The sequence below is a fragment of the Phascolarctos cinereus genome, unplaced genomic scaffold (assembly GCF_003287225.1).
Source record: "Phascolarctos cinereus isolate Bilbo 61053 unplaced genomic scaffold, phaCin_HiC Scaffold_4;HRSCAF=312, whole genome shotgun sequence".
NCBI classification, from domain to species: domain Eukaryota; kingdom Metazoa; phylum Chordata; class Mammalia; order Diprotodontia; family Phascolarctidae; genus Phascolarctos; species Phascolarctos cinereus.
The window spans coordinates 135,260,045-135,273,020 of NW_027555847.1; the positions used below are offsets into that span (position 1 = coordinate 135,260,045).

The 12,976-nt window shown below is 42.7% G+C and overlaps 1 protein-coding gene across 1 annotated transcript; it reads right to left on the bottom strand.

Moving 5' to 3' along the window:
- Positions 1-8,952: 8,952 nt before the first annotated feature.
- On the bottom strand, positions 8,953-12,293 carry LOC110222032 (hemoglobin subunit beta-like). The gene is made up of 4 exons (XM_021006845.2): positions 12,087-12,293; positions 10,207-10,326; positions 9,770-9,992; positions 8,953-9,166 (listed from the first exon to the last, which is right to left on the bottom strand). Exons 2-4 carry the CDS (start codon positions 10,296-10,298, stop codon positions 9,038-9,040), a joined length of 444 nt encoding a protein of 147 aa, XP_020862504.1. The 5' UTR covers positions 10,299-10,326; positions 12,087-12,293; the 3' UTR covers positions 8,953-9,037.
- Between the last annotated feature and the right edge of the window lie 683 nt (positions 12,294-12,976).

Sequence of the window (12,976 nt, forward strand, 5' to 3'; positions counted from 1 at the left end):
GCTTGGAGTAGAACTTGGGTAATTTCTTGTTTAGCTTTTTATTTTAGCAGGAGATATGCTTTGCTTTTATTTCTGCAAATGTGTAATTGAATTTGGTAAGTCTTATTATTCCAAGGGAACTGTAATTTAGGGGACATTCACTGCATGCTCAGAAAAGCAAACTCTTCAGTTGTGCCAGTAAGATTACTTTCTTTAGGTCCTGTCTTAGTGCTCAGTGATGCCATGGGGAATTGAATGGTCTAGGAAGTTACAGTAGTAGAACATGGAAGTAGTCTTCTGTTAAATCCCCATTTGTTGTGTTTAATGTTCCTGAGAATACTTGGCCCTTGACTTTTCCACATTTTCCTAATAGCGAGGCTACTCATTCTTCACAGGATTAGTTCCTCAAAAGTCTTAAAAAAAACATATGGATATTAAAAGCTAGGAGTCCCAGCCCAAAGCTCTTTTTACTTTTCTACCCTAAATATCAAAAGATTTTGACTGGGAAGGGGAACCAAGAGATCTTTAAATTCCAAGACCTTCATTTTAGAGATGAAATACTAATATCCAGAGAAGGAATATGACTTGTCCAAGGTCACACAGTAAGCAGACCTAGAATTTTTAATTCAGATATTCTGATTTTAAATGTAGTACACTTTCTTGTATGTCACATTTTTTTTTTGCCCATTTTTCAAGAATGCTATTTAAGAATTGAATTGTTTAGATCAGAGTTGGGGAACCAGCGGCCTCAAGAGCACATGTGGCCTTCTAGGTCCTCGGATGCAGCGTTTTGACCGAGTCCCAAGTTTTACAGGACAAATCCTTTTATTGAAAGGATTTGTTCTGTGAAGTTTGGATTCAGTCAAAGGGCTGCACTTGAGGACTTGGAAGGACCACGTGTGGTGGGGCTTTAGGTTCCCCACCCCTGGTTAAGAATAATAAAAAGTAATTTAATTACAGAAATCTTTGTTAGGAGGGATTAAAGTTAGATTCTGTTGAAACAGAGGGAAAAGAAAGAGACTTCTTGGCTATAAAAGAATGTTGGGTAGAGAAAACTTAAATGTTAGCTGGTTCTAGAATGATTTAGATGAATTTAATGAGAGGTTTTGGATGTATATCCCAAAGCTTCTGTAAATATGTGCCAAGACCCTATGTGCCCTGTCAAGTTTTGAGCCATATCTTTAAAAGCAGCCTTCAATATGGATCCTGGGACCTGTGCACTCAGGGAAAGGTTTTGCTTATCCCATGATTATCCATTTGGATATGAAGAGATTCCTGGCTGAGCAGACTATAGGTAGTCCCCTCTCACTCCTTGGAATTATGCCTGTTCTTTTGTTGGGGAATTAAATGGAAAATGTCAAAGTAGAACAAATCCTTGGGCATTCCCTAAGGACCAGTACTGTGCTAGGTAGTGACAATACAAAGACAGAACGAGTAGTCCTTTCGAGCAACAACTTTGTGTTCTCATGGAGAAAGCAGTTTGCAGGTGTGTGAATATAAACAGATACAAGGCCTTCATGGGGACAGGTAGAAGGGCACTCACAGCAGGCAAACCATACAAAGGTTGGCACTTGAGCTGAGGCTAAAAGACTAAACCAAGGATTCCAAAAAGGGGGGGAGATGGGGAAGGGCAGAGAAGCTCACTTCAGCGTACTTCAAGCGGATATCCTCACCCTGGAAGTTTGGAGCCTTCGTGAGCCTTTTGTTAGCTTCCTTAGGTAAGGAGTGGCGGTGAAGGAAGATTGTATAAAGTTAGTTCTGTTTGTTAGTATCTCTCATCTCACTAGGAGCTAGGGAAATAGGCACAGACTATTTGCTCTATTAAATGCCAACTGTGTGCTAGGCAGTAAGAAGAATGTTGCAGGCCCTGCCCTCAAGGAGCTTACACCATGTGCAGCAAGTACACGTGGAATGAATACAATAATAGTTGGAGATCAGGAAAGACCTCATGAAGTTGGACTTTGAAGAAAACCGGAAAAGTAGATATGAGGATGGAATGTTAGGAGTCACACAGGAGATAAGAATGCTGTCATGCATGTGTGGTGTACAGATTACAAACCCTTCATGCTTTGAGTTGTAATAGGCAAAATTGCAGTCATTTCAAGGTCTTAGTAGGTTCCTTCCCTCATTTGCCTTTCATCAGATCCTTTTTAGCTTAGTGGAGTCTTCCAGACTTTGTGCTGTACTGTCAGAGCCTTTTAAGAACCAAGTCATCTCCATGCCACAATAAGTTGAACTTTAGCGAATATGCTTCGTTTTACAAAATTAAGTAATGTGCCTCCTTGCTGTCAACAAACATTAAGGATCTACTGTGTTCCCAATGGTAGGAGGAGTATATGTGGAATTGTCAGGTATGGTCTCTTCCCTCAATCAGTTTACCCTCTCTTAGGAGCGCACACAAATATCTATGCAAAATGGAATGTAATTCTGCAAGATAGATATGCTGGTGTAACTTCCTTTTACCATATAACAAGTCTTTTTTTTTTTTTAACATCTACATTATTCTATTTCACAGATGAGAAAAGTGAGATTTAGAAAAATGAAGCAGTTTTGCCCAAGGTGATATGACCTTGTAAGTGATGGAACAGAAAATTAGGCCTAGCTCTTCCATTCTACAACAAGGACAGTGGTACAGTAGAAAGGCATAAGTTTGTACCTTGTTTGAATATTATGTGTCCTTGAACGTGTCATCCTATCTGCAATTCAGTTTTCTCTATAAAAGAAAAGCATAGATTAGATGATATCTGTCAGCCCATCCCAGCCTATTAAATAGTGGTTTGATGTCATACTCTTCCCATATGTGACACGGTTAGAGGAATTCACAGTGGGGCAAGATCATCGTATGTGGTACCCAGGAAATAGAGGTGGAACAGTGGGTAGAGCATTGGTCCTGGAGTCTGGAAGCCCAGAGTTCAGATCCAGCATCATATGCTTTACTAGTGGTGTGACCCTGGGCAAGTCTTTTTTTATCTCAGTTTTCTCAACTGCAAAATGGGAATAATAATAGCACCTACCTTTCAGGGTTGTGAGGATCAAATGAGATGTTTGTAAAGTACTTAGCACAGGGCCTGGCACATAGTATGTGCTATATAAATGTTTATTCCCTTAGCTTCCCCAGGAAATAGGGAAGTATGGTGGTGCTTCTATCCTATTCTTTGATGAAGGTACTTGCCAGTGGATGCTGGAAAGTCAACCATGCAGCTGATTGTCCTCTAGGAACACTATGGCTTATTAATGTCCTTCCTGAAATACAGTCCCCATAATTAAACAGAATGCTCTGCTTGTAGGGTGACACCAAAGCAGAAAATAATGGGATTATTGGCTCCTTTTTCTGCATACTGTGTCTCAGTAGAACCTAAGATCACACTCACTTCTGCCATACCACACACCATTGACATTGAAGTTTACAGTTCACTATCACACTTCCCCCATCTTGTACTTGTGAAGTTGGTTTCCAAATCCAAGTGTGAGAAAGACTTCAGTGTCTTGATTAAAATGTTAAGAGCCTATTTATGATTACTATTTGGAGCTGGTTATCCAGTCAGTTTTGAATTTAGCAGACTACTATCTCGCCCACGTCCTTGAGGACAGCATGAGATTACATTGGTAGATGCTTTGCTACATGTGTTTTATCTACTTTGTCTACTGAGTGTCTAGGAATTTTAACACAGAGAAAAGAATTTAGTATAGCACTACCGAGAAACAGATTTTAGAGCTGTGGAAAGGAATTTAAGAGGTTGTCTAGTCTAATTCCTTTATTTTGCAGATGAGGAAAATGAGTCTTAGTTTAAGTGAAACTCCCAAAAGGATTTTTATTCCTAGTCTGAAGGTCATTCTCTTTAGTGGAGAAAATAGAAGCAAAGAGTTAGATAATTATACTTTTTTTTTATTAACTATTAAAATCTCATCTACCCCAAGCAGCTTCTTACCTAAACCCTTTTTTGTTATTAGTATTCATAATCTCAGGTCATTCTGGGCTTTTGTACTCCTGTCTGATTTTACAGGCACACCCTCTTGTATTCTCCATTACCTGCCCTTGCTTCAGTCTTCTAGATGTGCCTTTAAAAAAAATCTGTTGATTGATGAAGCAGATTTTTCCTTTTCCTTGAGTCTCCAGAATTTAGCTTTCCATCTCTCTTGGGCACTTGTAGAATGTTAGACCTTAAACTCCGAGCAATTCCTTTTCTCAAACTTAAAAAACGGTCTCTGAGGAAAAAAAAAAGGATGAATATCAGGTTAAGCCCAGTTTTCTTGTCGTATAGCAAAGAGTCTAAAGATATGTAGTCTTCTCCCAGGTTCTCATTTTGCTGAAGCAGTCAGTCCTTTGCTGGTCAGAATCAGGTCCAGAAGAGCAGTTACATCTACCGCTTTTACAAAGCTGATTTGTCTTGATTTTCCATGAAGCTGTCCCTAAGCACTCCTTATGTGCTCCAGTGATCTTGTCCACCTTCAAACCATAGCTTTTTCTGTTATACCCATTCAGGTTACAGTTAATCATTATTGCCTTTTGAGATCTCTAAAGTGGACTATTGATTATAGAGCTACTCTCGAGGGCACTCTCCTGGAGGATTTAGAAATTCTAATAAAATATTTGTTAAGTGATCTTTTAAAAGGAGAGATTGAGGGAGGTAGGAGTGGGGGTAGAAATAATTTTCTAGAGAAGGACATTGATTTACTTAAGAGTGTTTTCTCCCTCATCAAATTGGAAGGGGGAGGAGATGTAGAGAAGTAGTACCTTGTACACAGGTACTAAATAAATATTTGAGTCAAAATAGTCTTAAAAGCAGTGGAACCAGGGACTAGGGACTTCAGTGGTTCAGATAAGATTGGACCAGAAGGGTTGGAACTAACAATTGTATGCTTTTTTTGTAACCATTTGCCTAAACTTTATACCCAGCATACTTTGTTACTTCCCTTACTCATCTAATAAAGCTCTCTTTCTTAAACCCTGTTTTGTCTCTGTTGGATTAAGGAGCTGATTTTTTTAGCCAGACCAGGATAGCAGGGTACTTCTGAAGCAGATGTCGGGGAGTTACTGGTGACCATTCCCCAGTGCTGATGTGGGCTGTGGTGCTCTTATGAGCAGCACTGGAATTTGACCTCAAAACTACCTTCTTTCACAATCCCAGGTATTTCTGTAGAGTTGATATGTAGGACTGTCACAAGAATGTGTACCACTGGACAACCTTTCCTTGTAATGGGAGATAGGGAGGTTAAGTTGTGAAGGGTCAGATTTTGATTTTTCCACCAAATCTGCAAGACACATAACCATGGACCAGCACATTCCATTTATAGATGATAGTTCATGTGATAATACCCAAGTGGCCACAGCCTGAGTCCCTAACTAGCTCCAGAGGTGTAGCAGCTGTGATTACACACAGGGAAGCACTGCCATAGCCAACCAAGCCTCATTTGAGACATCTGGATGATCACTGCCGCTCTTAACACACCACCCTGTGACTCAAGAAGTATGCTAGTCCAACAGTGGTAAACCAAAACTGAGGACAGTACGATATCTCTGCTCATTCCTGTAACAGTGGGTAATAGAGCCCCTCTGTCATCCCATCTCCTGTGTGTGGCCTCAGCTGTGTTCTGTACCTGGCGCTACTAGAGGTACCCACTAAGTATGGTCCTAATTAACTTTGTACCAATGGCTTATTTCCTTTTCTTGCTTGTTCTTAAGGCAAGGTGACAGAAGATAAAGTACTAGGCTTGGGTTCAAGTCCTTCCTCAAGCCTATATACTACCTAGCTGAGTGATCCTGGCTGAGTCATCACATCTTCATATTAATAAGCCTTATTTCTCATCTGTAAAATGGAGATGACTAGCACCAGTGACATGGTGTTGTGAAGATCAGAGGAAGTTATATATGTTAAGCACTTTATAAACCTTAAAACTTATGAAATGGAGCTAGCAAAGTAATATGTCTTTAGGGGACTGTGAGAGGCAAGGAAGAGTTTACTTTGGGTTACCCAGAAAGCTAGCTCACTGATGATGACAACTGGGAAGCTACTGATACGGCCCGTGAGTTATCATACCTCGTACCCTTTTTCTCTGGCCTCAGAACTGCTCCAGGCCCCCACACAAGGTTACTAGATTGAGTTCCTTGAAGGTAAGGACATATCTGTCACCAGCATGGCCTTCCATATAATGGGCATTCAGTAAAGGTCAAATGATTAAATGGGCAGCAGAAGGCAAAGTTTAAGATATCATTATAGCTCTTAATTGGGGTTTGCAACAAAATGTTAAAATTGCCTGAATCATGTGACTCAATTATATCCAATTTGATTCCATTTATTATTGTTGTAATCGAGTCCCTAGAGGTGGTGGTCTATGGTGAACTTTCTTCTCTTCTACCTTAATACGAGGAAACAAGATGAGGAATGTATAGCTTGTTTCTTCTTGGCAGACATTAGTGATGATAGTGCCTGCACAGGAGGATTCATTCTCTATTGCTGATTCTTAATAGGAATGGAGTATAGGTGGCTCAGACTAGAGCATCTACTGATTGAGATAGAACCTTGCTGACATCAGGCTTGGTATCTTTGCCATCAAGACATTTTAATAACTTGGCCTCAAGAGTTTAATCACCTGAGTCCCCATCTAACAGGGATAGGAGCATATGAGTTGCACCTATCATCTCATTCATTGGACATCTACTGTGTGTGTGCAGCATCCCATGTTTGCTATAAAAGGAGAACCCCAAGTACAGTGAATGATATATGGAGGCTAAAAAATCTGAACCCTTGAAGCAGCAAGAGTTGCTGTTGCCCTGACCTTCATAATTCTTTCCTCTTCCTGTCACTGGCCTATGCTTTCGCCCTTCATCATGTGCCATGACCATCCAGGGCACCCTGAAAGAGAAAGGATACCACTTCCCGCCTCCAAACACTGAAATTAAAAGCTTTGGCCAAAAGCTCTCTAGGATTCTGTTTGCCATAGGGCCATGCCCAACTTACACTCCAGTTCCTACAGGGGAATAAGAAAAGTGGACTTGGGGAAGAATGTTCTTTTCCAGCTAAGAACTTTCTCCTTGGCTCAAGTCTTAGAAATAACCTTTAACATCATTTCTTCTCTTGTGCTTATTTCCTTGGTAAAATTTCCAAATTCCCATCTAGTTCTAATACTGCATTCCATGTTCTAATATTCTTTGTTTCAAAGTCCCTCTCAGCACCACTATTCTGTATCCTAACATTTTATGATGGGTTCTGTTGGGGGTGGGATTAGGAGTGAGGAATGTGGATCTAACTTATGATTTTATTGATGTAGGGAGCTCCTGATGAGGAAATTTCTTCTTTTTATAAATGTTTTTTATTTATTTTTAGTTTTCAACATTCATTTTTGTAAGATTTTGAGTTCCAAATTTCTCCGTTCTCTCCTACCCCCTTCCCAAGACAGCGTGCAATCTGATACAGGTTATACATGTATAATCATATTAAAACATAATTCCACCTTAGTTATGTTGTAGAAGAAGAATCAGAGGGGCAGCTTGGTGGCGCAGTGGATAGAGCACCGGCCCTGAAGTCAGGAGGACCTGAGTTCAAATCCGGCCTCAGACCAAACACATGACACACACTAGCTGTGTGACCCTGGCAAGTCACTTAACCCTAACTGCCTTAAAAAAAAAAAACAACAAAAGGGAAAAACCATGAGAAAGAAAAAAAAAAATCTGTATGCTTTGATCTGCATTCAGACTCCATATTTCTTTCTCTGGATACAGATAGCATTTTCCATCATCAGTGTTATGGAATTGTATGATCATTGTATTGCTGAGAAGAGCTAAGTTTGATTATCAGAGCTGGTCACCAAACAGTATTGCTCTTACTGTATACAATATTCTGGTTCTGCTCACTTCACTCAGCCTCAGTTCATGTAAGTCTTTCCAGGTGTTTTTGTTTTTATTTTTTAGGCAGTTGGGGTTAAGTGACTTGCCCAGGGTCACACAGCTAGTGTGTGTCATGTGTTTGGTCTGAGGCCGGATTTGAACTCAGGTCCTCCTGACTTCAGGGCCGGTGCTCTATCCACTGTGCCACCTAGCTGCCCCTGTTCTTTCCAGGTTTTTCTGAAATCCACCTGCTCCTGAAGAGGAAATTTCTACTCACAACACAGATTAACAGATTAGCTGACACTTGCATTGCAATCCTGATAGAGTTGCTGGGAGTATTGAAAGGTGAAATGACTTTTTTCCAGGGGTTATGCAATACATCAGAGGCTAGATTTAAATTCAGGTCTTTCTGATCCAAAGTTTAGCTTTTTATCCAGTTATGCCACATTGTCTCTCCTAGCATTCCATCTGCAAGTAGCTTACAATGATTGGTATTTTATGTTTTGTTTTTTCTTAGCTCTGATGCTCTGTTCTGTGAATAAAAGATGCTCTACAGAACCAGAATAGCCTAAGAAGGCATCCTCAAAGGTGGAAATAGAATAATTATTCAACAAATATGTTTTATCCCCAACAGTGAATAGTACTGGGGAGTGGGGGCAGTACAGACCTCCCTCACTAGACTTCAGTCTAGTTGAGAAAACAAAACTACAGTGCCATGCAGCATTAGCCAAGAGCCAAATGAGGGATAAGCATGCTAAATGTTTTAGGAGTTAATAGAATTAATGTAGTCCTGAAGGAGGTTGGATTTAAGGTCAGCCTTGAGGGATGCAAAATTTTTGAGAGGAGAAAGGAATATGCATTGCCATGGAAGGAAACCCAGAAGTCGAGAAGCAGCTCCCTGTGACCTCAACTTCCCGAGAGTTATCTTAATTCTTGATATGGACTCCATGATCAGAATTAGGGAGAGGGAGGTCTCTGGGAAAGAAAACACTTATTCACCCTCTTGAAGAAGCAGCTAAGCTTCCTTTTATCCTAGATCCTCAAAAGCATTGTCTTGCTTTTTACCTTCCCCAAAAGATACAACTAAACAAAGATTTTGTCATATAGTTCAACTTTATTGTATTTAACCATAATCACTATGCGTGGTGGTAGCACATGTTTCCCTCTCCCTTCCCTCCCATTCAACGAGCTCTCCTAGTAGTGGGTCCTCAATGGGTGACCCTTCTGAGGTGCTCAGTGGTAATTTCTGCTCAGGGCAGCGGCCACTACTCCCACCAGCTTCTGCCAGGCAGCCTGGGCCTCGGAAGTAAAGTCCTTGCCCAAGGTAGCCGCCAGGACAATGATCAGGTTGTCTCCGAGGAGCTAGAAGGAAAAGAAGGCAGAGGATCAGGCTCGAGCTGTTTCCATACAAACAGGAGAAGGGTTCCGTGCCTGTGGGAAGCAGGGTATAATGTGCCACCTGAGGGCTGGACTAATAGTAAGCCCTGGAAAAATAAAGATGTGCCTGAACAGAAGTCAGGGTCTGGCTTGTGCTAAGTGAATGGTTCATATTAGTGGGATGGAGCAAATCATGTTCCCTCTTTGGGCCTAAATTTCCCCATCTACACTAGAGGGATTAAGTTAGATGATTTTTAAGGCCCTTTCTGACTAGCACTCTTAGGAGTTTAAAACAACATTCTCAGGGAGTAAAAGGGGGACTCTGTTTCAAGATCCTTGAGGGAGAGAGAGATTGTGAGCCCAGAGACAAGTTGGGGTTGGAGTAGGGAAAAGCATAGGGTCAGTCTCTGAATACTTGAAGCCTGGTCATGGGGAAGAAGAAATGAGCCTGTGAACGAATGAGCTCCCTATTTTGGAGGTTTTCAAATAGGAGGTTGGACTATATACCCACTGAAGTACCTTCCAGTTTTTAGAATTTGAAAGCCTTGTCCCCCTAAGCCCCCAGAGAAATGGAAGAGAGGTATTTACCTTGAAGTTCTGGGGGTCCACATGCAGCTTGTCTGAGTGTAGCTGACTCAGCTTGTCGAAGGTGGCCTTCACGTTGTCCAGGTTCTTCACTGCCTCACCAAATGAGGTCAGCACCTTCTTGCCGTGGGTTTTGACCCGGGGGTTCCCTTCAATGGCTGTGGGGCTGGACAGGTTCCCAAAGTTGCTGAAGTACCTCTGAGTCCAGGGGTAGACTACTAATAACCTGAAACCCAGAGAGAGAAAGAATGATCAGCCAAAGGTTTTCCCAGGCCAATTCACGTATGGCCTCTAGCTGGTTTTCCCATCCTCTACCCTCTTCTTCGCCCCAGGCTTTTGGTCAGCAGAGAAAGCACTCAACCCAGGTGCCTTCAGCTAAACCCAGTTAGCCCCATGCCCCCCAGCCCAAGCCCTGGAACAGCCCAGGTCTCTTCTCCCACCTAGTAAGGGCAGCGGCCCCCACTTCCTCGATGTTAATCTTGGCCCAGATGGCTGAAATGATCTGTTTTTCTTCTGCTGTCCAGTTCACCATGGCTGGTTGCAAAGGGGTGGTGACAGTCCTGAGATGAGAGTGCAGGAGATAGAGATGAAAGCTGAGTGCTCTGTCCACTGGCTCAAGGGCCCTCCTTTTATGCTCCGGCCTCAGTCCTCGCCCCACCCAGCTCCTTTCCTATTGGTCAGCTCCAGGCTGGGGGCTCTGAGGATGTGGCCCAAGGCTCTTGGTTTGGGGGTTGGGAGAGGAGTGCCAAAGGGTGAACTTGAATGAGGGGGGAGAGGCAACTCACTCTATCCAAGTCTGTCACCAGTTGCCCCTCAGCCCCAAATGTTCTTCCTGCCTTTGCTGGGATCAAAGACTGCTCTCTTCCCCTTTTTGATTCCAGTGGGTCTATCTAGCCCCCAGGTAGTGCCAGAGAAAAGCTGGACCTGTAGGTTCAACCCACAAACTTGCCCGCAGGCTTGGGACCCAGATCAGCTCTCTTAAGTTCCCTCACCTAATCAGCTGCAGCCTCCACCTCGTCTCCTGTATTCATCTCACTCATCTCCCTCACCTTACTCAGTTGCAGCCACCTAATTTTCCACTGAGCTCCCTCATTCACTTTGAACCTTCAACTCATTCCTCATATTCTATCAAGACTGCACTCATCCTCTTCAGTACCTCCATCCCAGTTCACTCCTATTCAGTGAATTCAGCAACCTCACAATATACCCCCCCTACCACCACCATCAACCCCAAACAATCAGGACACCTGTACCATCAGCCCCCTTTCCCTAGAGCCCTGGGCCAGAGCAATCCTATTCCTATCCCCATTAGATCCCTACTCTTAGAGTCCTTGAAATTCAGCTTTTCTCTTCTCCCTCCCAATGAGCATTGAGCAGATGCTGGGCCTTTCTACCAGCATCTTGGGACCATAGAGGGAGTTGTGTGTCCAACACAGAACTGCTAGGCCTAGAGCTTAAAGTGACTTCCGCTGTGGGAAAAGAGAGTGGTCGTGAGGGTTGGTGAGAGTTGGCCTCCAGAGTTGAAGTGGGTTAGAAGGATCTGTGGTGGCAAGGGCTAGAGGAAATTCTTGAGGTCACATGAACTGAGCTCAGTATAAACACGATTATCCCCACTGGATAGGAACTCCTAAGGTCATCTATGAGGAAATGGTTCTGATGCCTCTTTGGAGTCCAGTCCCCTCTAGTGACCTATGTCTAGCCTAATGTGTTGATCTATGTCCAGTCCAACATGTTGACGGTTATGCCCAGCCCCATATTCTGATCCATGTGTGGAAACCCTTTGCTTCGTCCCACCTCCTGATTCCTCTGGTTATAAATGCTGACCTGGGCTCAATCCTGTATTGCAACCAGAATACCTTTACTGAGAAAATTAAAGGTTCCACACCAGTGTTCTGTATGGAGGCCCTGGGTAAATCCTTTCTAAAGCCATAGGGCACTCTTCCCCTCCCTCTTGTCCTCTCAGCTCCTAAGTCTCCTCTGGAGGCCATATTTCCTCTGAACTTTGTCTTACATGGGACCCATCACAAGCCAGTGGCCAGTGGCCAGCAGCTAAGACAGGAGCTGGAATACTAGACCAGGTATTTGTATTCAATCCAGTGACCCTGACCTGGCCACTCCAAGAGCAAGATACTCCTTTTAGCTCCTAGTGTTTTTTTCTGGCTGTGTCCCATACTTTAGAATTCCCTCCTTCCTCATCTCTGCCTCTTGGCTTCTTTCAAGTCCTGACTAAAATTCCACCTTCTATGGGAGGCTTTTCACAACTTCTCTTAGTTCTAGTGCTTTCCCTCTGTAAATTATTTCCTGTTTATCCAGTACATACCTTGTTTGTAAATATTTGTTGTCTCCCCTGTTAGATTGTCAGCTCCTTGAAGGCAGGGACTGTCTTTTGCTTTTTTATCTATCCCTAGCACTTAGCACAGTTCCTGGCACATAGCAGGCACTTAATAAATGCTTACTGATTGACTTAGGAGCCTGCTTAGCCCAGGGCAGCTGACCAGAGTCTGTCCTCCTCTAACCTCTACCCCCACCAAGGACTCTGGACTCTTATCAATAGTACCTTCCCACACCTTGTCATTTATTTTGTATTTTAGCAACTAGGTGGGACTGGAGTTAGGAATCCTGACTCATCTTTGTGAGTTCAAATCTGGCCTCAGACACTTAACTAGCTATGTGACCTTGGGCAAGTCACTTAACCCTGTTTGCTTCATGTCCTCATCTGTAAAATGAACTAGAGAAGTAAATGGCAAACCACTCAGCTATCTTTGTCAAGAAAATCAAATGGTGTCACGAAGAATTGGACACAACTGAACAAATGAACAACAACAAATAGCATTACTTTTAGTATTTATTATTAATAATGGTATAATTATTACTGTTTTTTATATTGAACCCTGAATCTCCTCATTCCCAACCCAGGTTTCTTTCTATCTCCTCTTGTTGCTTCTCTAAGCCGAGTAAGAGTTTGTTCTCACCTGTCTCAGGCAGAGATGTGAGCCAAGTCATCTAGGGCAGGGCAGCAAGAGTTTTCTTACACATGCAGACATGGAGGGAGCTCCCTTTCTATGTTGGGAGATTACGTATATTTTCTCCACACACATTAGTTGAAACTAGTGTCCAGTCTATGTGATTCTTTGCTGACATGGCCCTTGGGGAGGTTTGTGGGGAAGGCAGCCTTACTGAGAGAAGTAATACTTGGTTATTTGAAGGCCC

Coding starts and splice junctions, on each gene's coding strand:
- LOC110222032 (XM_021006845.2), bottom strand. CDS start 10,298: ATGGTGAACTGGACAGCAGAAGAAAAACAGATCATTTCAGCCATCTGG. Junction 9,993..10,206: donor GGGGCCGCTGCCCTTACTAG/GTGGGAGAAGAG, acceptor TCTGGGTTTCAG/GTTATTAGTAGTCTACCCCT. Junction 9,167..9,769: donor TGGACCCCCAGAACTTCAAG/GTAAATACCTCT, acceptor TTTTCCTTCTAG/CTCCTCGGAGACAACCTGAT.